Source organism: Perca flavescens, chromosome 17 (assembly GCF_004354835.1).
Source record: "Perca flavescens isolate YP-PL-M2 chromosome 17, PFLA_1.0, whole genome shotgun sequence".
NCBI classification, from domain to species: Eukaryota; Metazoa; Chordata; class Actinopteri; order Perciformes; family Percidae; genus Perca; species Perca flavescens.
In genome coordinates, this window is record NC_041347.1 from 30214759 (window position 1) to 30241387 (window position 26629).

The 26629-nt window shown below is 39.7% G+C and overlaps 1 protein-coding gene across 4 annotated transcripts in view; it reads left to right on the top strand.

Moving 5' to 3' along the window:
• Positions 1 to 21613, top strand: part of gfra1a (gdnf family receptor alpha 1a) — a 126639-nt gene extending 105026 nt beyond the window's left edge. For all 4 annotated transcript variants that reach the window (XM_028603777.1, XM_028603778.1, XM_028603776.1 and 1 more), the window contains exons 8-10: positions 9341 to 9522; positions 18200 to 18247; positions 21061 to 21613. In XM_028603777.1, coding sequence (XP_028459578.1) covers positions 9341 to 9522; positions 18200 to 18247; positions 21061 to 21213 — 383 coding nt within the window. In that variant the 3' untranslated portion in view covers positions 21214 to 21613. The remainder of the gene's footprint in view (positions 1 to 9340; positions 9523 to 18199; positions 18248 to 21060) is intronic.
• The last annotated feature ends 5016 nt before the right edge of the window (positions 21614 to 26629 follow it).

Genomic DNA, 26629 nt, shown 5'->3' on the forward strand with positions numbered 1-26629 from the left:
GATTCTTCGTCGATTCCTGTACGGAGGTCAGAACACAGGGTCACGTAAAGAGTACAGTATCTCGCTCAATGACACCTGAGCTGCATACAAGTTTTTAATCACCTACGCTTGGTCAAAGGACTGTTGCTGAACTCTAGAAGACCACTCGATTGGATGTCAACTAGGGGTGTAAGAAAAAATTGATTGAAGTTCTTTTTTTGTTTGTTTACGTTAAAAAATATTCATGCAAGACAGTGGTTCACGTTTATGTTGTTTTTAAACCACCTACCGCTAGATGGCTATGCTGAGATGCACCACTAGTGTCCTTGCCTAACAGTGCCTAGCAGTGCCTGACTTTTTGCTAGAAGCTAACAATGTAGCTATGGCTGAACTTTGGCCTACTTTAGCATATGAACATTTGCTCACTAAGAACCTGTGAACCACAATCCCAAACTGGCAGTTTGATTTTCGGTGTACTGAATTGTTTACCTAAAGTAAACTTCTTTGACTTTTATGCACATCATGTCTTTTTTTAAATGTTATACTTAAAAAAATCCCAATATATCGCCTTACGCACAGTATATTGCAATAAATTGATTCGTGACCCATGTATTGTGATACGTATCGTATCGCCAGATTCTTGCCAATACACAGCCCTAATGGCAACAGATTCAGTATGAAACTTTTGGACAATTAAAAAAGTTAATCCTTTTCAAATGATAAGATCTGCGTTCTTCCTAAAGGATAAGCTCATCAAACAAAAGTGATCCTAACATGGATTAACATATTAATAAGAGAGATGGAAAGGTATGAACAAATTGTGAATAAATATGATTGCATCTGGAATGTCATGTGGAAGTGTGCTTATTGTCTAAATTACAAAGTGTGGTAGTTATGGATGGGTCTCAATGCCCGTGTCAGGTTGATGAAATAGCTGGATGTGTTAAGCACTGAGACAAATAGATCTCTTATGCCAGGATCAGACTATACAAATTCAGCCCAATTTTGACCCCGACAGACACATCACAGACAAATGTTCAAGTCGTGCCCGATTATGAGGGTCGGGACCGACGAACGTGCGCCTTTACCTCTTGTAGTATGACATAATCAAGACTGGGACGCTTCACGAACACAAAGAAAAAATTTAGCATGTCAGTCTTTTTCCGCCTAGTTCTACGACGTGTTCCTTGACGTTGACAAATAGGAAGATAGCGTGCTCTCTGGCACACATATGTAAACATGGCGAAAAGAAGGAGAGACGCTACTGCTGCTGTCCTGTGGAGAAACGAGACCGAGGAAAGACACACACAGTGACCATACAAGCTTTTTTTGTTGTTTTTTTAGAATTAATTTTATTTAAACAGGGACAATGCACAAGTTAACATTAACCATGTATAAAAACAAGGAGAGATGCATACCGGGTTGTAGCACAAGTGCTATTTTCTGCCCGTAGTTCCTTGACAGATCAATAAAACAATAAAAATTGAAAGTGAAATACAAAACATCAAAATATACAATTTTACAACCACAGTCACACCTAATTTACAATAAAAACTATCATGTGCTCAGTCGTTCCCCCCTTTCTAAAACTACACCCCTCTACAACTGCAATGGCTGCACCTGATTGGACGAAGGCTACATGTGGGTCTGTCTGCTCCAGGATTTCAAAACGGACCATAATGGCGGCTCATTTGGAAAATGATCTCTTATTTTACGAAAATAGTTCACCGGAATGTGTTTGTGCAGTTGCTTAATCTGTATTTATTTCAGATCGAAAACATTCAGTTTAAAAGATTTTCGAGAGTTTTTGGGGGGCAACCGCTCCTTTAAAGCGCTGACCTATGAACTTGTGCATGATCTTGACGACAGCACGCCATAATCGATCTGGGGGCTGGTCGGTGTCATACGTGTTGCCACTCTTCTGTCAAAGACAATTTACGGCACTATGTCTGTCTAGTCTAGTCTATATCCTTGATTCTTCCGGGATTGCTCGGTTGCCGCCGGATTTAGGCCGGATATCCGTTGCGTTGGGCTTCCTTTGTGTTGGCATTTTACTCTGGTCGATTTATGAGGACTATCCCTGCAAGGTAAATCCAGACAGCCAGCTAGACTATCTGTCCAATCTGAGTTTTCTGTTGCACGACTAAAACAACTTTTAAACGTACACATGTTCCACCAAAACAAGTTCCATCCGAGCCTATTTTGCAACGGCACCGCAGCTTTTCTCCGGTGCTTAGCGAAGAAATGCCAAAAAAACAGAGCTCATTTTCCTCCCATCCCTGAATGCTATGTGGACTAGAGACCCTTCTTCAGCGCGCTTTGGAAGAGGGTCTGGCAAAGCGAGACTAGTCTAGTCTGGCATAGTGACTATTGTGAAAGGCAAAAAAAATTGTGTAGTCTGATCCTGGCATAAATGATTCTTTATCTCTTCTTTTTACTTCCCCAAAAATATTTTCAAAACATTCAGGTTGAAGACATTTTTTTTTCAGCCCACACATAATTACCACTTGGTTGAAAAGGCGTTGCCAAGAGAACTGAGCTTCTGCATATGGGCGTCTGCTCTCCAGCAAAGAGCAGAAAGGAACCTGGCTTATGTCTGGTTATTGTGCTTTCTGTTAGCCGGCTTCTGTACAAATCATGTGTGAGAAAAAAAGTCCCACTATAAACTTTGAGCAGACTGTGGGTTTATGCAGTTCAGACCCACAGAGTAGTAATTCCTCTCTCGAGAAACAATCTAGTTCAGTTTTGGAATTTCTCAGTTCATCTTTCAAGCTATCTTTAACTTTGGTAACTTATAAAATGTTAAAAGTTGAACCTAAATTGATTCAGGAAGGGATTGGAAGGACTTGGATTTTATTGGGGCACTTTACAGTGGATTCAGGTTTTATAAAATGATTGTACCCCAATCCTTTTTGAAATATAACAGAATCTTAAATTTGCTGTAGTTGCTTAAAAGATAAATAGACTAATAGGTAGAGACACCACTTATTCCCGCATGTTAGTGATAACTCAAGGCTGAAATACAAACTGGATCCTCAGAATAGAAGCACACTAGATGATGTTTAGTCTGAGGACATGTCATGTTAGCCAGTTGTAAGTGTGTCTTTGGGTGAAAGCATCACGTCATATATTCGTACAGAGTAGAAGACATTGACCACTATCTGTTCAAGGTACGCAGTTTCCTTGTTAATGAATCAATTTGGTATTCAATTGATAAAGCAATCGGCCACAAGACACCTGTATCAATCAATCAATTGCTGGATGTGTTGCCAAGTATGCTCTAGAAAATACTGTGCATTTAAAATAATGAGCCATATTCACATAACTTGCTGCTGGTTTGAGTTTCCTCTGTCAGAATGACAGTTACCAGATGAGAAAACAACAGCAAGATGCAGCCTCATTTTCACCAACTCCTCTTTTTCACTCTCTCATTTGTCTTCTCCTCTTCCACTAATCCCCCCCCGGCTCTTGTTTTCTCTGCTCTGTTGTCTTTTTACTAGTCTGGGTTAACAAAGTTGGTCTGCTGCAGATAATAGGGACTGCTACAGTCTGCGTTTGTGTGTGCGTGTGTGTGTGCACACGTGTGTGCACGTGTGTGTGTGTGCGCGCATCTTTGTCTATTTCTCAGTAAGGGTGTGAGATGCGTACCGTACATGTCTATGCTTCTGAATGTTCACATGATTTTATAAGTGTGTCAGTGTGAGATTTGCACGATCAAAAAGGGTTAATGTGGGTTAAAACAAGCTCTCTACATTATATCTATTATTTACTTGTATTCACTGTAGGGAGCCAAGCGAAAGGCAAAGTGGAGGAACACACTTCCTCTGATTATTAAATTGTCTGCGTTCTGTATTCTCGCTCACTCTTCCTTTACTGCCTACTTGTTTTACCATTGCAACCGTTTCCTTTCACTTGTTCTCCTGCTCGTGCTTCACCTTACTTCTTTTGGCTCATCCCATCTCTCGGTCTCCATCTCCTTATTTCATGCCCTCCCTCTTTCCGCTCTCATTAAGCTTGATCAGCAGTAACTGGAACTGACAACTCTGAAGATCCTGACACACGCCCGTTACAGGGTCATGACTAGAGAGAAACTACAAGAGAGCTACAAAGAGAAGAGACAGAAAGCGAGAATATGAACGGACTGAGAGAGAGGACTTATTGTTACTTGTTATACTTATACTACACTTTAGATGTTGTATTGTTCAGAGACGGAGGATGATTGCCTGGGATGAATTCTGTCATGTGATACTATGACCGAAACATATCTGAATATATCAGCATCCTCTAACACAATAAATCCCATCCTTTTCCACTCTTGATCCCTAGGAATGAAGCAATGACAAATTATCAAAGCTTATATCATATTTCTATTGGTTATGAGAAAGTCAAGCAAAAATAGTTTTTTTTTCCAAATTTTGAGTACGTTTTAGAGGCCTTAAGAGGTAGAATGTCCTGTTAAAATATCCAATAATTCAAAAGAAAAATGGTTAAAGGAATACAAAAAAAATAAATAATCTGTTTTCCTTACCTGCAATTATTCTTAGAACTCCTCTGAGCTATGTTGCGGTCCCCTGGAGGGGTCTCCACCCCCAGGTTCGGAACCACCACATTATTATGCTCAAGAAGAAACCGTGGAACTTTAATGTATTCAAAACATTTCTGACGTGATGTCTCCCTATTTCTGGAATATGTACTGAATATGCAAAGGTCACACCATCCAACATGGTCACAATTCTAGTATTACAGCGAACCTTGTACATGTAAAGTGAGATGAAGTGGTAATGTAGACTGGATCTGCGAGGTGCAAACACACACTTCCTAAACATTTGTGCTGCAGTGGGAAGAGGATATCATGTTTGTTCGAATGCAATGTGCTGTATGCATTCGTGAAGGTTAAATTGATGTTTGGTTTTGTGTGTGTGTGTGTGTGTGTGTGTGTGTGTGTTTTAAGGACCAGTTTTTAGACCTTGAAAGTGAGGATATTTGTTTATCACTTGTTATAAAGGGCTTTTTAAAGGGTTAAGACTTGCTTTTAGGGTTACTAATAAGGACAATAATAGTTGGGAATTGTTGTTACAAGGTGATACTCACCAAATGTGGTTTCCGGTCAAGTGTGCTGATGTCATCCATTTACCGCAATATTTGATTGGTTGTAGATGCAGCAGCTCCCAGGAGACCAAGTAACTGCAAGCTAATTCGCTATCTCAAATGTCAAAGTTGGTGATCAAAACGCAGCTGTAATACTAAAAGTATGGTATGCAAAGTGAAAATGCATATGCCATATAATTGGTTCAGAAGTATACATGTTTTTAGAGAGGATTTTGTTCGTAATTTGTTTTGTAGTCGTGGATTGTTTTTAAATCTCCAAGTGTTTCTGTAATAGCTGACTGAACTCACTGTGAGCCCTCACCGCCGCCACCACCTTAACAAAGGAGGTTTGATTGATTGGGAATAATCAAGAGAAACAATGAATGTACAGGTACTGAATAGAAAGATATATTTTGGAATGTATTTTCTATCCACAAATCAAAAAGGACTAGTAAACGCACGCACGTCTGACATCCTGAGGCTTAACTTAAGATGCTAACGGTGTTTCACACGCGGTCACTGTGCTGTGAGTATAATTAGGCCTTAGGTGAGGAGACAGAAGAGCCAGGAAAAGAGCCCATCAACACTTAGAATATATGCTCATCGGCCTTCTGCTGTCTCGGCACAAAGCCACACAATCACATGCTCAAACACATAGGCAAAAAATTAAATATGCACATGCACAGTCATGAGCAAAGTCGCACACATCAGGGCTGCAGGATATTGACAAAAATGACTTATTTTGTGCAGATTATGCAACTCAGACATGAATGCCAGCACACATCGGCAGCTTTTTATACATCATTTATTTTACAAAGAAATAAAAGTAGCATTGTTAGTTTGAAGAAAGAAGATTTGTACCAAATGCCAGTTTATTCGCGAGCCAGGACGTGTCCCATTAATATGTGCTGGCCTAATCCCCTTCCCCCAGATACTGTACATACAGTGGTATGCTTAGCTAGGGCCGCAACTAACGATTATTATTTTCTTAATCGAGTAGTTGTTTGGTCTTGGTTAAGAAACTAGAAAATATTCACGTTTAACAAACTGCAATCAGAGAATTTTTTCCTTTTTTCGTAAAAAATGTCAAAACTTAAACCGATTAATCGATTATCAAAATAGTTGGCGATTAATTTGGTGTAATAGTTGACAACTAATCGATTCATCTTTGCAACTCTAAATTGAACTACCTAACAAAATATAATACCAACAAATTCATTTCTTTTTTTTCTTCAGTCATCATCACAAAGTTTCCTCTATTAATTGTTTGTCTGTTTGCAAGAGACAGACAAAGTCTTTCCTTCCATCTTTTGGGATGTCTGGTCTCACAAGATGTAAATCCATCACAGCAGATGAAGCCAGGGAGTTTCCCGGATCTACTTAGTTCAAGATTAATAGTCACGTTTATTAAATGTGCAGAGTGGAACTTACTCAAAAGGTTCTTTCGAGGTCAGGCTGATTTTTAGCAGAAGCCACATCCATAAGGGGGAAGGAAAAGAAAGCGGAGAGGATGGGGAGACCATGTGACCAAAGTCTGTCCAAACACAAGTCCAGTATACTGTAATGAATATATGTATGCACATAGGTATCCAGATGTCTTGTCTTTAACGACCAGTTCAAAAAATCCAGTCCATTGTAATCTTATTTACTTTACCAAGAAATCCACAGTATTCTGATCTCTCAGAGCTGTAATCGGACACTGAGGGTTAGGGCTCCTGCACACTGCCTGCGTGGTGTGAGCATGTCAGCTGCGTGGCGTGTTTATTTCGGCTCCCATGTTAACAGGTTAGAGCTTGCACACTGCCTGCGTGACACATCTCAGGTGTGGCTCAAGCCGCGCCGAAAACGTGTGCATGCTAGAAATTGGGCCAACGTCTATTTTTCATGCGAAGCACAAGCGTGTTAGAAGCGTTTCCAGGCAAAATAGAATAAGAAAATAGGTTTATATGTCATTTTGACACAAATACATTTAATACATGACATTTTGATGTTTGAAAGTCTCTAGGTTTTAACATAAATGCAGATATAAATGTAATAAAAAATAATAATAATAATAATAATATTGCACCTGTCAATACAGAACAAAATATTCTCTAGCTTATTTTGCCATCAATACTGCCGATGTTTTCTTTGCTGTAATCAGATCAGTATATGTTTATGTTTAACATGAAATATACTACTGCTTGAATTTCATTTTATCAATGGGAAACGTACATGTGTACAGACAAGCCTAACAGCAGCAGCAGCGCCGCATCAGACACATTTCTGGTGTGCAAAGGCAAAAACGCCACGCAACTGACATGCAACAGAAACGCCACGCTCACGCCACGCAGGCAGTGTGCAGGAGCCCTTACTCTTCCCTGAAAAAAAAATTAAAATAAACGTAAGGATACAAGGGAAGGTTACTGACTTGTTGGAGAAGAAATACCAGCTGTCAATCATTCTTCACATTTTCATCTTCTGGAGGATGAATGTAGCCAGTACTGCGGCATGTGCTCCCTCTGGCCCTGCAGTGCAACTTCAGGACGCAACCATAAGGCCACAATGTGGAGGTGTGGACTTGAGTCAGCACACTTGCTGACTTCAGACAACTCCACTCATACCAAAACAACAACAGTAATCATGAATTGAATTAAAGAAAGAGATGAGATAGATTTTATTCAACACAACATAATACAAAAACAACATTGAATGGTTACTTGAAAGACTTGATGCCCTCCATTCAGAGACAGAGTGTTCAAATGATACATGAATGCCAATTTCACTTGTGAACCTGAATGAATGCTTCTAATGTAATAGTAGGAGTTGTTTAAGCTGTCTGGAGTATTTGTTCAGAGAGAGTGGAACGGAGAGAAAAGACTGATGGGTTACTGCGTTAATGAAAGCTGGCACTGTATGAAAACTGTGTGATTTATTTTGACAGATTTGGCAGGTAAATTAGAGCTTGTTTGTACGTTTTTATGTATTGATTGTTAATTGTGGTTGCATTACTGTAGCTTATTTTGAATACTGCCTGCATCTTATGTGTGGAATGGCACGACAGTTTTTTTGTTGTACTACAAAAGCTCCTCTGAAAGGTTGTCCATGAATGACATCATTTTTATATATATATTTGGCATTACATTTGGCAAAGAATACAATATAGAACAATGACCTGATCTAATATCTAATATGAATATGTGTTGTACATCATGTAGACATATACCCACGTGTCTCTGCACATGTATGTTTTAATATTTCAGTGGGGTTAAAGAGCCGTTATGCAAATCAGCTCTTCTTTCCTTTACCACAGTATCAGGGTCATAATTCACTGTTGGAGGGGAGAATATCATTAGGTTCAAACAGCAGCTCTGTAAAGCTCAGCTTTCTTCTGATGTGTGTCTCTGTGTTTGTGTGTGTGTGTGTGTGTGTGTGTGTGTGTGTGTGTGTGTGTGTGTGTGTGTGTGTGTGTGTGTGTGTGTGTGTGTTTTACATCAAAGCCATAGAACGCTATTAATAGGGCCACTAATGGACTCTAATGGTAAATAGCCACATCAGCACTCAGGTTTTTGACTGTGTGGTGAATTTATAATGGAGGGTAGTGATAACAAAACTTAAGTACCTTCTAACTCGCCTTTAATTGTGGTCTAGGCCGGTGCACTATAAAGCTTTATTTTAACATGGGGACTAACAAGCGCGTGATTCACGATAAGATCCAGCTCTGTGCTAAAGTGACCTGCTCGGAATTACGACGCAGTATTTCTGGTGTGGCTAATAAAACTAATTCTTTACCAGCTCAGCAAACCTCAAAGGAAGACTCATCAAGAGATGTTTGTAGCCTTTAATCCCTGTAAAACATCACCTACGGTATGTTAAGATCTTATTCAGGATAAGATGATAAGATTTGTCAGTCTCTCACCTGGCTGGTTTAAATCAGGGCTGTCAAGCTCAACTTCACTGGAAAAAAGAGAATGGCATCAAGGGCCAGACATGTATGTAGTAGTTTATTGACATGCTTTTACTTGATCCAAAAAGTAAAATATCTTTGATTGGAATACTGCATGTCGCTTTTTGTTGACATTTCTGTAGCGTTTTTTTCATCATTTTTGTTTCTTTTCCCGACTTTTTTGTGGCTTTCTCTGACCTTTGTTTTTAAATTTGACATATTTTTTTTACTTTTGTTGCTTTTTCTGACAATTCACCTTTTACTAAATTTTCGTGGCTCACCTCGCCACAAAAGAAAGTATTTGTTGTCCACAGCTAATTAGTTCTGTCTCCCACTTTCCTTCTGTAGGTAATGCCATCCAGGCCTTTGGCAATGGGACAGATGTGGGAGTGTGGCAGCCAATGTCCCCTGTCCAGACCACCACCTCCACCACCACCCCCTACAAGAGAAACCGCGAACGCAACCCCAACAGCATCGACAACAACATCAACACAGACCCTGGCATCTACCACTTCTGTGGCAGCCTACAGGTTAGACACACACATACACACACACACACACAAGCTAGTTTTGGATTCAGAGGGCAACTGTGTTCGGAGGCTCCAGGGTTCCGGCTAGTTTGGGACAAATCTGATCCCATTTTTTACAGAGGGATGAAGTTTCAGTCACCAATTCTCTTTATCTGACCCACTGATCTTTCTATCCTTTTCTATCTGTCTCACTATCCATATGTCTACAGTGTCTGCTCATATGCTGCTGCTATCTGTTTCTGTTGCATACCTCACTGCCTTTTTCCTCTGGCTCACTTTCTTTCCTTGTTTACTTTCAGGCCAGCTCCATTTGTTTATCTAGTTTTGTCACAATACCAAATATTTTAGGTTGAAACTGTGAATGAAATGAGGGTTGTTCATATTGCAAACACACGTAAGTCATATAAAACCATACAAAAGCATAGACAGCAGTTTACAGCAAACAACCTGAGACAAGCAAGCGGCTGGTGGAGAAAGTGGAACATTTAGCAGCTAAAGAGCCAGATATTTTTTTTCTCAGGAGTTGGTGAAGACCAAACCAGAGCTAAAAGGTGAGTGAATGTTGGACTTGACTATATGACTCCAATGTGACTCGTTATCTGCTCTGCATGCAAGTAGGAAGCTGTTTGCTATGTTAGCCAGAACAGTGTGATATGACAATAGTATAGCAGGGCAGTTGGAGTTGGAGTCTTTCTACCCTCTGATGGTCAAAAATCACCAAATGTGGCTTTAATACAGTGTCTAAAACTGTTAACCTGTAAAAATATTGAAAACAACAAACAAAACATGAATACCAGCATCAATGTGGGCAACATGTTTGTAACATTTACAAGATAGTTATGATAACGTGTTTGCATGTTTTTGTCATCATAGCAGGTAAAATAGTTCTAGACTTTACTCGGTAGTCTTGCAGGGCCAGCAGTATGTCAATGCTTCAAACCATTAGTGAAAGTGTTGGTACGTTTATAAAATTCTACTTTGAACTGATCTTTTGCTTGTTATATAGCATCCAAATGTCAGTTACCGTGACTCATTCATCCTCCACATCCTCTTTTTTCCCGTATTCGTCCTGACCAGTGTGTCAGTCTTGCTGTTGACTCACTCGTGCATATCGATCCATCTGTGTACCTGTATGTGTCAGCCCAATTGTGCCCGATAAGACTCTGAAACAGTTGGAGCAGCCATTCCTGCTCTACAGGAACCCAAGTTATCTGGCTGATGAAACAGAAGAATCACAAGCAGCAATCCTGAACACCGGTGATGGGCTCCTCCTGGGTCAGGGAGGATGTGGGGATAATACTGTCATTACCAGCAAAGCGATGACAGGCACTCAGAGAGCTATTTCACGTATAATAATATTGCAACCCGATGAAGCATCATCAAATCACTGAAGTTATTCTCACGTTAACTGAAAGTCCCCCAGCAATTTTGAACTGAAATCTACCTTAATCATTTCTTTTTGCAAACAATAGTCAAACTATAAACAATAATTAATTAATTAATAATCATCAGTAATGTGGACATAATGTCTAAGTAGGGAAAAGGCAAATAATAGAACAGCTAGAACAGTCTGGTAAGTTCAGAAAAGTACATTTATGGTAATGCAGCCTTTAAAACCAGTAAAAGACAACACTTATGTCATATCAAGATATTACGATATCCAAAATCTAAGACGATATCTAGTGTCATATCACGATATCGATATAATATCGATATATTGCCCAGCCCTATGCTCCACACTGTTGTAGTGACCATGCGTTATGATGCAGCGCTTCTGAATAGTTTTTTCTTTGCTGCATGAACTCTGTTATGGCTTTAAAACCCCAATCTGCAAATATTTAAACATATAAACAAGCACTTTGTGTGTTTCGTAAATTAACATACTCAGAAATAATAAAATCTATATTCACTTGTCAAAATATAGTTTTTAACCCCGCAAAAACAATTGCTTATTTATATATCCAGCAGACATTAGCTTTCACAAATTTAAATTCACTCTTCTTTTAGCTCTGTTTTGGTCTCAACCATCTCCGAAGGGTAAGACCTGGCTCTTTAGCACCATGTTCACGAGCTAGTCGCTTACTTTTGTCTATCTGCAGTTTGGTGCTGGGTTTATCAGAGCTTTAAAACTGAACGCAGCTCCTGATATTGCTGGAGACGGGGTTAATAAGAGCAGTGAGTGTGAACCAACACACTTGCGAGTCGTAAAACCAAAACAATGAGCTGAGAGAGGCCAAAATGCTCAGAAGAGCTGAGGGGAAATACAAAGCTGTTTAATAATTCTCTATTGGTTTGCCACTTATGGCCAATAAGCTTATTATTTTTTGGATACTCTGTAGCATTATAAATCAGAAAATAAGCATAGTATTTCTAACACTTTCAAAGACGTTTTAAAGGTCCCATGGCATGAAAATTTCCCTTTATGAGGTTTTTTAACATTAATATGCGTTCCCCCAGCCTGCCTATGGTCCCCCAGTGGCTAGAAATGGTGATAGGTGTAAACCGAGCCCTGGGTATCCTGCTCTGCCTTTGAGAAAATGAAAGCTCAGATGGACCAATCAGGAATCCTCTCTTTATGAAGTCATAAGGAGCAAGGTTACCTCCCCTTTCTCTGCTTTGCCCACCCTGAGAATTTGGCCCACCCATGAGAGAGAGACATCATGGCTTTCAAACAAGCAAAGTGGCAGTTGGTCAAGGCCACACCCCCACCCTGCCCCCCCACTCTCCTCCTCAATAGCTACAGACACAGGAATGGCACATCCTAAGGAAAGCTCATTGTGGGACTGGCTCTAGTGGCTGTAATTCTGCACCAAGGCTGAATTTTGGGAAAGAGACTTCAGATACAGTATTAGGGGACCACTAAGGTCTATATAAAAGCATCCAAAAAAGCAGCATGTCATGGGACCTTTCACACTAACAAAAAAAAAAGTCAAAGTGATAGTGATAGCAGGCAACTTTATGGTAACTTCATCCACTTGAGTTCTTCCCTTTTCTTCAGATTTGAATCACAGATTCTGCCAGTAACTTTATGTCCCTTTTTTTACAAACATACTCACACATATATGCAAACATACAGTCCGGCAAGTTTAGTTCACACAGACAGAGACTGTAGACAGATGCAATTACACACAAATACACACAAATGCAAGTGCACTGGCTCGCTGACACATACAAAGTCTGCACTGATAATGAGCTTTGGTGGTGTACTGGTGCGTGTGTGCTGTTGGCACTGCTCTGATAACATGTCAAGTACAAGTTAATGAGAGAGTTGTGTTAAACCACTTTTGTAGTGTGTATGTGTGTGTACAACTCTCAGTATATTGGAGTGATGCTGCATGCATGTAAGTGTGTTTGATTTCATGTGTGTGTATGTTGGCATCAAGACAGGCTATGCTGTTGTAATGACACACTCCAGGGATAGGCCAGTGAGAAGATTCACTCCACTCTTTTCATTGATCTCTCTTTTTCAGACACACACATATTCAAAATAATAACCATTAGCCAGTGACTCAAAACCTCTCCACTTCCAGCCAATGACAGCCCAGCAAAACCTATTGTAACAGCGGTGCCTTTAGCTCGCATTAAAAAAATAAAGAACCAAAGAGTGGAGGGGAAAATAAGTAGAAGGTTAAAAGCTCCTCAGTTAAAACTATCTTCCCTTTTGTTAATGTTCTCAATTCAAGTTTTGACTCCTTCATGAAATGTTCAGACAACACAAGGAAAGTGCTTTTGACCTAAGGCTTCAGACTAAAGAGTGTACTTCTTGCTCTTTTCAGCTCTGTGGATGATATGTCGGTCGACAAATTCAGACTGAAATATCTCAGCAACTATTGTACAGATTGTCATGAGATCTTGTTAAATTAAATTAAATTATATTTTATTTAATATACATATTAAATTAAGTTAACTGTTCACACAATACAGTAACGTGAGCTTTTTAAATTAGCTGGATACATGGTTAAATATCATTTCCTCTATCCAAATTTTCTTCAAAACTAGCTTGAATTTTGTGTTTGTTTCACGTAGCGAAGGGATTTTTTTTTGATTTTAAGATCAATTTTTATTGTTTTTTTTTATATTTTTGAACATATAGAACAGACAAACACAATTGAACAAGAACGTAGCAAAGGAATTTTGAAAACGGCAACACACAGAGAGGGTCAAAGACGAAGGGGGCCGGCCCTATGTTCCCACAGCCCTATGTTCCCACAGCCCAATGGTCCCACAGCCCTATGTTCCCACAGCCCTATGTTCCCACAGCCCAATGTTCCCACAGCCCTATGTTCCCACAGCCCAATGGTCCCACAGCCCTATGTTCCCACAGCCCTATGTTCCCACAGCCCAATGGTCCCACAGCCCTATGTTCCCACAGCCCTATGTTCCCACAGCCCAATGGTCCCACAGCCCTATGTTCCCACAGCCCTATGGTCCCACAGTCCAATGTTCCCACAGCCCAATGTTCCCACAGCCCAATGTTCCCACAACCCAATGGTCCCACAGCCCAATGTTCCCACAGCCCAATGTTCCCACATATTTCATTTTCAAAATTAACTCCTGAGGCCACCCCTGCAGTGGGGTACTGATTGTTCAAAATGGACGTGGCCTATGGGACCCATGTTTAGATTCACCACTTACACTCATGTGAACAACTTTAAATTTACAGGGTAGATGTACAATGGGTCATGGACCTCACCTACCAATCGGCTATTAGGGGGTGCTATAATCAACGTTTATTTGTTTTGGCCAATAACTCAATGCATTTAAATGGGAAATTTGCAATTGCAATATCTCTGCCACAGTAAATGCTATCAACACGGAAGTTGTGTACTAAATTTGGCGAAGATCGGCCATTAGGGGGCGCTATAATCAACGTAGACGAGTTTTGGCCCTTTTACTCAATCAATTTTAATGGGATATTTGCAATGGCAACGTAACGCAGACCTTGCGGCTCAAACCTCTCGATATTACGATGTTTGCCTCCCCACGTTCCGCTTTGGGTTCCGCTTTGGGTTCCGCTTTCACACGCTCCCCGGGTCGTCTGGGACGACTGCCGCCGGGTGGCTTGGACCCCGTCATAACTGCTTGCAGTTCTAATTTTGTTTGTTTTTTCTCTCTGCATTGTCTTTGTGTGATGTGAACGTGGTGGAGCAAGTGAGTAGTAGCTTTCTTCTTCTCCCTCTTGAGTTTTTAGAGGAAATCAAAACTCTAAAAGGACAGCTTTCCCCTTGTTTTTAATCATACAACAGAGCTAGTTGGGCCTACAGCAAACTAACTACAGATAAAACAACAAATACAAACACATGCCAGAATGGAGAGGCATACATATACACACAGAGACACACAGTTTGAAAGCCCCAGGGCTCCATCCGCCTGTTGTTATGAATATAGTTGACTCCAAAGCAGGCAGGAAATGCCCTGCACAAATATGGAAATCGACCACATGCTAATGTGACTTTTCAGAACAGGCAGGTATTAAGCAAATCCACAACACGTGGACACAAGGCAGGAATATATATATATATATATATATATATATATATATATATATATATATATATATATATATATATATATATATATATATACAGTACAGGCCAAAAGTTTGGACACACCTTCTCATTCAAATGCGTTTCCTTTTTATTTTCATGACTATTTACGTTGTAGATTCTCACTGAAGGCATCAAAACTATGAATGAACACATGTGGAATTATGTACTTAACAAAAAAGTGTAATATAACTGAAAACATGTCTTATATTTTAGATTCTTCAAAGTAGCCACCTTTTGCTTTTTTATTAATAAGGGGGAAAATTCCACTAATTAACCCTGACAAAGCACACCTGTGAAGTGAAAACCATTTCAGAAAAAAAAACTTTTGGCCTGTACTGTATATATATATATATATATATATATATATATATATATATATATATATATATATATATATATATTTGAATTTGTTGACGTTCAAATCTTTTTTAGTTGGAAATAAGTATTACAGTTGTTTTTACTGATACATACAAACATACATGATTTTAATATGCATGTGATCACAATGAAAGCTTTCACAGTACAAGTATGATCTAATTTAAAGGGTCAGTTCACCCAGACTCCACACAAAAAAAGCACTGATATCTACACGTCTGGGTTTACTTGGCAGATTTTAAGATATTGTATGCATTATCTCAGAAATCACAGAATAATTTAAAGACCTCTGCAAAATAAAACTGAAAGTGTCTGCATAGATAGGCAGTACCAGACGTAAGAGAAAATGTGGTTACAATGCTGCATTTGTTTTGAATGGAGATGGATATAAACAAACATTTTACATCATCAGAAACATTGGTTAATTTGGTTGTCTTTATGTCAAAAGAAGTGAAAGACCGGTCTAATTTTGTATTTTGAGTGGTGGTGATTTGGGGAATTGTGTGACCCTTTTGTTTATATTTGTATCATAGATTGTGCCATTCATTTAATCTCTTATTCCAGAAAGACAAGCCTTTTAAAAATCAGCCTCAATACTGCTGAATTTGTTCAGATCATAGTGGAGACATTATAAAAAAAACATTAGCAGTGGCAGATGGAGCCCTACTTCAAAACGGAATCTACATTCTAAGATAAACTTGCATATCATTTAAATGTCCAAATGTTCTGTTGTGAACCACTCAAAGTGCCCACAGGATTTCAGATTTCAGCAGAGAGCTGTAAACGTTCATTATCATTATGATCTCTCAGCGTTGCTGTCTGAGATGTTTCAAACTTTTAATGAATCTAAACAATGACTCCTAACACAGATGGTACCTCATCGTGAAACATAAACTGACGTGAGTGTGTTTAGTCATCGTGCTCCTCAGACCACGTCTATTCTTTTTGCTACCACACTTGGAATTCTTGGCTTGTTCTTTTGTTTGCTTCTTTATACAGAGGACTGCAATTACACCATGATTTATAGACACCATTCCCACCGAGCTTCTTTTTTCTTTTTTTGGTTTAGTGCTGAAGAAAAGGTGTAATAACAAAATACAGTTTCTCACTTTCTGTATCACCATGCCCGCTACATCCTGCTGTACATCCCCATTTTTGGGTCCGAATTCACGATACTGTACACTGCAGCCATTTGTTATTCTGTCACACACCTACAGCCTTAGCACACACACACGCATACACACATAAATAACCAGAAGCCAAAACTGGAGTTACATTCACGTACAGCATCCATCCTGAGTGCAGAGATTCAGTATGCAGGTCATTAGAAGCGAAGGAGAAAATCTTTTCTCCAGCCAAAAAACTCCTGCACAAAGTTTCAAAGTCATAATCAGATGCCTTATTTACCAAATACAGAACAAAAATTACGAGATGTTCAGATGCTGATTACAAGGCCTGCGCTGCAAATCAGCTCATCAACTCGTCGTGGGCTTGCAATCAACACAAGTGGTAATCACTCTTTGCCCAAATTTACCTGAAGAGTACAGACACGGAGGGGAGACTTGAAATTACCGATGTGATGCGTCATCAATTAACAAATGTCATGTTTATTTGTACATTCTTCCTTTTTTCTGTTCATGACTTGATGGCAAAATGGTTGATATCAATCTCCATGACATGTTTTTCATCTGAGTCAATAGTGATTCTTATTTAAAATTTCGGGTCAGGATATCTTATTACATTATTGGGTTTCATTACATTTGCGATCCGGTTAAGTGCAACCTTTATTACATTTTCAGAAAATCATTACATTATTGAGTGCTACAAGGATCTTTTCCTAATTTTTGAAGTAGTTTTAGATGACTAAACCTATGCAGACATTATTTAGAGCTGGCCAATTTCGGAAGAACGGATATGACTCAATTTGGTAGACAATTAATTTCCACAATTAATTTGCAGTATTACATTAAAAACGCAGTCGAGCCATCAAAGCATTCGTCATTGCTATCGTTACAGAGTGTGTGTGTGTGTGTGTGTGTGTGTGTGTGTGTGTGTGTGTGTGTGTGTGTGTGTGTGTGTGTGTGTGCGCGTGCGTGCGAGTGTGCGTGTGTGTGGGTGTGAGAGAGAATCAAAGACAGTGTGTTTGAGCGTGCGACAGCCATTGAATGGTAAATCTGAGATGAAATCCAAGTCTGGGTTTGACTGTCCCTCTGTGCTCAGCATCACTCTTCTCCTCCTCTGACTGAAAATATCACAGGCTTTAAAAGTTTAACAGGCTCTCAGGGTAAACTATCCAAGGTTATTGTAGTTTTTTCCGATTCAGCTCTAGTTTGCAATCTGTTTTTTTATGATCAGTTCAGCACTGAGCTTTCATAAACACTCAGATTATATGTGATGCTTATTTGGAGTTTAGTCACGGTGTTTGAACGCTGATGTCTGTGCGTCGTTGGCACCTGTTGTGTAAAACGTATTGACAGAATATTTGCAGTCTGATGAGATTTCAGATTGCCCCATCGATTGTTGATCAAAGCAAATGACTAAGCGCAGATCCTCTGTGTCTCATTTTGACAGTTGTCAAAGCGCCACAGTGCTGTTTGTGTTGTAACGTGACATGCAACTTTAGGAAATGAGTTAACCTTATGAAACTTTATTAACATATGATCTGTTTTTCATTTGGATCCTTTTCACAAACATCAAACACAAACCTTGGGCTGTAACATGGATTGTGACTCTTTTGTGTCTTGCTGTTGCAGGCTCAGAAATTGAAGTCAAACTCCTCTGTCGATGGCGTCTTCTGTGTGGTAAGTTTTTTTTCAATTATTTTAACCAATTCAATTTGTGAATTCATACTTCGAAACCGTTTCCTCATTCACTCACTCACTATTCCCTATATTATGTTTATTAAATGGTGAACTATATAGGGAACGACCATCGAGATTTTGGACACTATAGACTGAAAACATCGTTGCGTCAGTAGATGCGCCGGTTATTTGTGTGACGGAGGCGGACGCGCCCAGCATCATGTAAACAAACCAAAACAAAAATACTTCTAATACGTCCCTGAAACAAACCGAGCACTCAGGAGAAGAATAAAAGGTTGTATATATGTTGCATATATGTTGCATGTTACATTTCCACTGTTTAGAAACAAAAGCCCGCTCCATTTTTCCTGCAACACTGCCTGCGTGGTGTGAGCGTGTCAGCTGTGTGGCGTGTCCATTTATATTTCAGCTCCCATGTTAACAGGTTAGAGCTTTCGCGCTGCCTGCGTGACACGCACGTCTCAGGCGTGGCTCGAGCCACGCCGAAAACGCGTGCATGCTAGAAATACTAGGACCGACGCCTATTTTTCAGGCGACACGAAAGCAAACAAGGGTGCTCTAACAGCAGCAGCAGCGTCGTGTCAAGACACGTTTCTGGTGTGCAAAGTCATAGAAAACGCCACGCAGCTGACAGACAACTGACACGCAACAGAAACGCCACGCTCACGCCACACAGGCAGTGTGGAGGAGGCCTTAACCGCGTAGAATTGGCTACAAAATGGCGAACACACTATATAGTGCTCTATTTCTGTGATGGGGAAAAGTCTCCAACACAGCTCATGTATATAATGAATAACAAATTAAATGAAGTTCTAAGTGAAAAAAAAAAGATTTTACTTTAAACTAAACTTCTGGTCAATCAAAGCAACTACATGACTTCGAGTGGGACAGCATAACATACTGGAAGATATTGAATAACAATAACTCAGGGTTAGATGAGTTTCAAGGATTGTAACTCACCATGTTATTGTCTTGGCAGCCATTGTTGTCAGTTTATGTTACTTTTCCCTCCAAGCTTTCTTTTAAGAGAGTAAGACTTCTCTCACCTTTCTACTTCTTTGTTACAATTATGTTCCAGTTAAAAGGCTATCTGTAAAGCAGCGGCATCACATTTTTCTGAGCATCCTTGAATGCACTACCAGCGATACAACAAAATAACCATACCCTGACACAAAATAAAGATAATTGCATTGACAAATTGGGTCTTAAACATGTTTCAATTCTCCGCAAGCTGATTGTTGCAGTGCATTTGGATATTATATATTGCTTGGTCAGGAGTGCTGTCAAAGAGCCATGTCACAGCCTGTAAAAACAACTTGTGTTGGGAGATGAACTCTCAAAACGATTCACCGTTGTATCCGACAAAACCGTTTTATTTAAGACCACAAGGCAATTGCTCGAGCTATCAAATAATCACCAGCTGTGATCCGCCCTCGATCTTGGAAGTCTCTGACCTCCCTCTGACTGTGATTGCCACGGCAATCCTTCCCACCTCCTTTGTAAACTCCTGGACTTTGTAGTTCCTTTGAGGGCTGAAATGGGATTGTTGCTTATCTGGTGGCTTTTAAAGTTCACTGTAAATGTCATTGTACAATAATAAGGCACTGTTATGCACTGGACTGACATTTAATAGAGGCAGGGACAGGTCTGGGGGAGATGACCCAGCCGTTAGCGTATAGCTTTATTAGCAAGCAAAACACCACTGGTGAATCTCTATATACACATTCTTACGCATGGTGGCACACGCAGTTTACACACACACACACACACACACACACACTTTTTAGCTTTCCACTGTGGCATTTCACCATTTCACTTTTCAACCTTTTGTACTGCGTCATACCAGATGAATACATTGAGTTTTTTTATAGGTGATATTATTGAATTAAACAGTCTTGGAAGTATTCCACATCTTGCATGCATGAATTAAATTGCAACCTAAAGACCCTTTTATGTCCCTAAGGGTATAACATGCTGCTACAGGCAAAATCAAAAATGGTTTGATGTTTGGGATACTTACATACATAAAGACCTAAATACCTAAAATGTTCCAATGGCACTTGATCCCTGGAATGCTTATTGTTGTTGGTTTTTTCGGTCATCATTTATTAAGCTGTCATGAAAAAGATCCCAGAGTCCTGTATGGATAAGATCCAGAGGCACCTGCCACAGCTGTCTCATGAAACGTTCTCATGCTACAATCTGGACACTCAGACCGGCGACTATTGTCTCTGGATATACACCTTATCCACGATGATGTGAGGTAAATCTTACAGCCTTGAGAAAGAGGGAATCGATATATACTAACCTTTATATACTGACCTGATTGAGCATATGTTTCACTTTCATAGTCTATTTCCGAACTCGTCATATACTGACGATTGGTCAGTGGCTCTCAGCGTCTGTATGGAACGCACCGGGCAGAGCAGCAGCGACAACGGTAGCAAGTAGTATGAAAGACAAAAAAAAAGAAGAATCCGCGTACGGAGGTTGTTTGGGGGTGGTCAAACAACACGGGACTTTCACCCAGGAGACCGGGGTTGTGCCCTAACCTAACCGTCTCGTTCTTGTGCTGCATGTCATTTAAACGTACGTCCCGACCCAGAGCGTCCAAAAGTGATGCAAAAAGTCCCGACCAACTAAATATGACGCTAGAGGAGACTTTTTGCGTCAGTAGTGAACGCCAAAGGCACCTGACCAAGCGTCGCTTTTGACGCCCTGGGAGTGACAATGTCTTGAAAAATCCGATACCAAACTCTGTCTCCTGTCCCTCTCTGTCTTCTCCCCCCCAGGACACTCAGATAGACGGTTCGAGTACGTCCAACACCATCCTGAGGAACTCGGCTGTCTCCAGACGGCCTGCGGGCCTGGCCTCTCTGCTGCCCCCGCTGCTCTGGCTCTGGTACTACCGCCCGCTGGCGCTCTCCTCGCCGGCCGTCTTGTAGCCTCGCCGCTTCACAGCAACAAACTACAACGGACTGACAAACACACATTTGTATAAAAGAAAAAGCAAAACGAGAAATGATATCCTTTCTTCTCAGTAATACCTGTTGTACTTTTATTTCCCTCTGGATTCTATCTCTCTTTGGATTCCTACTTTGTTTTTTTTTAATGAATTTTGTTTGTTGTTGTTTTTTTTGCATTGCACCTGTGTGCTAAAACGGTGATCTATACGTGTTAACTCAGTTTGGCTGTGTGTTCCCTTTTGGGTTAGTTGAAAAATGAAAGGGATTTAAAGCTTCTGTGTTGCTCTCTTTGGGCCGAAAATGAGAAAATGCTCGAGGACTACATTCCAATAAACCACAGCTGGTGGCTGTTGGAAAGGTACTTACAATGTAAATTTTACACAGTCGTCAAGTTGGTTTCCACCCACGTCTGTTTGTGTGTTGAGGCTATAGGTGGGATCTTTCGCTCAAAAGTCACAGTCAGTTTGGCACCGGCTACATTTTAATCACTCGGGCAGCCTTCTAGATGTTATTCAGTCTCCTCTGTGGTTTGTGTATGTTTTGATAATGACGTGATCTGGTATTTTACATTTTTACGAAAGGTCCACGTGGATATTTACCTTACACCAATAAGTTGAAACATCAGAGAAGTTCAAACATCTGCGTCTCTACTGTAGCTCCTACTGATCGCTCACACATCGCCACTGGCAAAAGCACACAGGCAAAGACCCACAAACACACACTGCACATTTTCACACATTCAGACACAAACACAGAAAGACACACAGCGCCAGGCTTTCTGCTCCCCCTTTTTTTTTCTTTTTTTTACACCTTTTCGCAAACTGAGTGATACTTTGAGATCACAGGAGACAGTAGGTCATACGCTGCTGTGGATGGCTAAATCCACTCCACTCATTAGTGATTGTACATACTTGTAATTGTTAGAAGTCCAAGCCATGTTCAGGGTATCTGTATGGACGGTGACGGAGAAGCTGCTGCAGTTTCATCTGAAAGATTTAATTCTTCTTCTGATGTGCTTTGCTGCACTGCGTCCACAAAACAAGAGCTTAGGAGGGAAAAAAAACAAGCTCATTGTTGTAGAGTTGTAATTCACGCCTCCATCACACCAAGGCTCAAAGCATCCTTTTCTGTCAGTTCAGCGTTACGACTTTTTGCCTCAATTGTGAAACTGTCAACACGTGTTTGGGGAGGGAGCAGATCGCTTGATATTATCTATTTGCTGAGCTTCTACAGCCCTTACTTACTCTCACTGCAACTGTCGAGTGTTTTATTCTAGTACAGCATCGATTGGGAACTTTCTCCAGCTTCACCAGAGGACTTTTTAATCGTTTACGGCTGACTTGTTGAAAATATAATCCCTGGATAAGGGTTTTTTGTTATGCATAACCCTGTAACCTAGAGGTGTGAATCTTCACTGATCTCCCGATTCGATTACTATTATCATTTCAGCGATTCAATTCGATTCGATATCTCGATGCATCACGATGCATCAAATACATTTTTCTATTAAAGCCATATAGGCAATTAAATTCATAGCTTTTCATAGCTTCAAAAACAAAACATTTTGTATAAATTGGATACATAAAACTATACAGCACGGAACACATGGCACAGAAATGTTGTTAGGCCTACATTAAATTGTAAACAGAAATAATCGATTAGGGCCCGGCCAATTATCGATGCAGCATCGTCCATGTCCTCGATTCGATGCATCGATTATTTGATTAATTTCAACTCCTCTACTGTAACCCCACCAAATAATAATTAGATATGATCTGCTCTTTGGCTTTGGAAGTAGCGCTATGGTACTACTGTACTGCAGCTAGAATGCTATGGAGGTCTGCAGGGATGATGGATTATTTTGTTTGTCGATGATGTGATGTTGTTGTCCGACCAAGTTAGCATCGCCCTGGTTCCCTCGACAAAAAGCGGGTGGGTTCCTCCATTGGATTTTTTGGATTAATGCAGAAAATAAGTTCCGTGGCAAACAAAGGTTTATATGATATTTGAATGTTTTGTTCAGCAAGAACATTTCACATATGAACTCCACTTATATAATTTTAGAAGTGTGAATGCATTCGCCCAAAGTAAAAGGCTAACGTTAGGCCATAAACAAACTAGACCACGGTCACATGACTTCAACGTTCACCACCGATAAACTGACAGTGACTTCTAAATGTCCCGAGCAACCTCTGTTGTCTCATTTTAGCTACTTGTTAGCAGCAGCCTTTTTTAAGACACGTAAAAGCTTCAAAATTCACAGTCTGGGGTATTCACTGAATTATTTTATGTCGTTGAACAAAACGTAAAAATCTCTTAAGCGTGTGTTGACCCAGACCTTATTTCAGGCATCCAACTAAAAACCCATCGACTTTGGGATGAAGGAACCGGAAGTGCAAAAAAAAAGCTAAAAATACTCATTCTTGCAGCACTGTGCTAACATTAGCAGCTAAGAACTCACACTTATTTTATTGTTGTTATTCTAGAAAAGGTGAAAAAACAACAACACCACTCTTTTTTAGTTGCCCCACGAACACATCTTCTGCATGCTCATTGGACTCCAGAGGGGCTGTGCCTGGTAACAGTTGCCAAATTTAGTTTGAAGAGTCATTGTTTGGGGGAGGGGTTCAGCAAACGGTCAATTCTGTCTCGTTCTGAAAGCGACTGCAGCAAACGTGTGACGTGTGACTGACGTGTAGGGTTGGGCATCGAGAACCGATTCCTACTTGGAATCGTTTCAAAAAATTACTATTCCAACAGAATCGTTTCTTTACTGGAATTATTTAGAGGATTTGGTTTCAAATCCGATCATCGCTTCCCCATTCAATATGCGCACGTTTTGGTTTCCGAAACTGCCAGGCGCTTGTTTTGTTGCCGCCTTGGAGCACAGTAAACCACCATTGAATCAAAATAAAACTTTCCTCTTATTTGTGAAAATAGGCATGTGACCCGTTTGAACTCCACCCATCAAAGAATCGATAAGAACCGGAATCAAACGATGCCCAATCGCAATCACGTTTAGTTCTCAGACATAAGACGTGTCTGTTTTCATCAGCTTTTCAGAGGCATTTGATTTTTGAATTCTCACAGGAAAGGAGACACAACATGAGACGTTCACATCCAACACTGTGGCATGTTCAGCAAGTTTTTTTATCCATTTGGACACGGGCAGGAGCATTTATGACACGCTGCTTGGGTTTATGTAGCTTCTCAGAACATGATTAATGTATATTAGAAGTTAAATGTTATTTACCAAGCATAACCATGGTATATGCACTGTATGTACTTGGCTGAAACTATAAATTGGACAAATAAATGTCTGATGATATTCTATTCCAGAGCATTGTGAGCTATTTTGACATTCAGATACAACATAGAGTACATTAAACCAGAAAATTGTTTTTTATAACAACGTATGTGTATATTTCTCCCAGTATGTACATGATTATGGAATATTATTGCATCTGAGAAAGAGGATATCAACGTAACTGTCCTACTGTAGTTATATACAACTGTATTTCCTAAGCATATTGATTTGTACCATAGCCCCATTTATGATGTTACTTAAATATATAGTATTGGGTTTTTTGGCTAAGATTTAAACTTATTTTTCTATCTTTTACTAATTTTTGCTGTTTCGATGAGTTCAAGTAAATAAGGTGGACCGGGTTCAACTTTTTTAAGACTGTTCAGTGTAGTTACTGTAATTATTTTGGTTTTACCGCTCAAATAATTATGGTGACAATAACTAGAAGTTGAGCTAGACAGAAAATTGTCATTGCATGGTGATTGAGAAGGAAATAAATCAATGTTTAAGGACAAATATATTCTATACCATACCATTGAATGCTTTGTTTTTAATGGTATATTTGACCAGATGTGGGGAAGTCTCAGATTGAATGTGTGACGTGTGAAGGAAAAGTTAAAGAGAAATGTTATGACTAATTACATTTCTCAGAATTGTGTCTTACAGTATGTCTGATCATTTTATATTTGAATACCGGTGTCATATTTTCATTGGCCCTGGAATATGAGATGAAGTACAGATTATACAGGTGGTTCAGTGCTTGACCTTTCTCTGAAGAGTTCTCCGAAGGCCTCAGATTTAAGGGTCTTGCTTTTTGGAAAAAAAGTTAAAGATGTTTGCTGTCCATCTCCATCCCATCTGTTGTTTTCAAAATACCAAAAATGGCTCTTTTCTTTTGGAGATGCAGACTCCCTCAGATATCTGGCAACATTAACTTCTTAGCTTGTGAAAATGTAAAATCTATTGTACAAAAAGTTACGATTAAAAACGGTTAAATTGACCAGACTCTGTGGGTGTGTGTGTGGGTGTGTGTTACGTTATTTCACTGAACAAAGATGAAAAGAAACCATCAGACAAACCGGCAGACAGCATGGAGAACACTGATAGGTGACATAAACCTTTAAAGAAAGTTTGAGGTGCTCCTGAGAGTCTGATAAGACCTCAAGAGTTAATGTTGTTGACCTCGGGTTAGCAAGCCAAAAGAACCGCGAAGAGCAAAGAGATGATGCTGGATAAAAAATAGATAAATAGTCATCTAAGGTTTCTGTCAAATGATTTTGAGCTTTTGCCACCTGGGATGAAGGTGATGGGTCACACATCGGGCCGGCTGAGCCCTCAGTGGAACTTTATTATCCAGTGCTGCTGGAGAAATGAAAGGTAAACCAGAAACAAAGAGACAGAAGTCAAACTTGTGTTTACCTGCAAGCAACTTGGCTGATGATGAGTTTATGTTCAATTTCAATCTGTTACTACTTAAATCGCCATCTGAACTTCAATGTTGTTTACCAAGCATAAAGAGATATGCACGGTATGTAATTGGCTGAAACTATACATTGGAGAAATTAATAAATATAAACCTATCAACCTAGCCTTGAAAATGATGCTAGCCTACAATTCATATTACCACAAAACCTATAAACAGTATTCTAGATGAATGAATGTGTACCCCCATGAGGAATTCTTAGTAATGACAACAAAACGTTATTTAAAAAAATATCAGTAATGGATAATTCCTTAAAAATAAACACTATAATAATGAATGAATTCTAAACATTTGATATGTAGCATTTAAGTGTTCTTCAGTTACGAAGTTGTCTTTATTTAGGCTTTTTTTCTACCAAATTTCATTTTTTTTGTGCTGGTCAGGGGGTACTTGACTAAAAACATTTTTTAAAGGGGGTACATTATTGAAAAAGTTTGAGAACCAATGTATTAGAGGTTTGGGTGTAATTGATTTATGTGCCTTGTTAATGCAGAGTTTAGTATCTTTTGTTGGTCAGTTATGTTTAATTGCAGAAGTTCTGCCCTTTTTTTGTGCTTAATTCTTACTAGCAATACTATTTTAATGAAGGCTGCTGTATAGGGGCA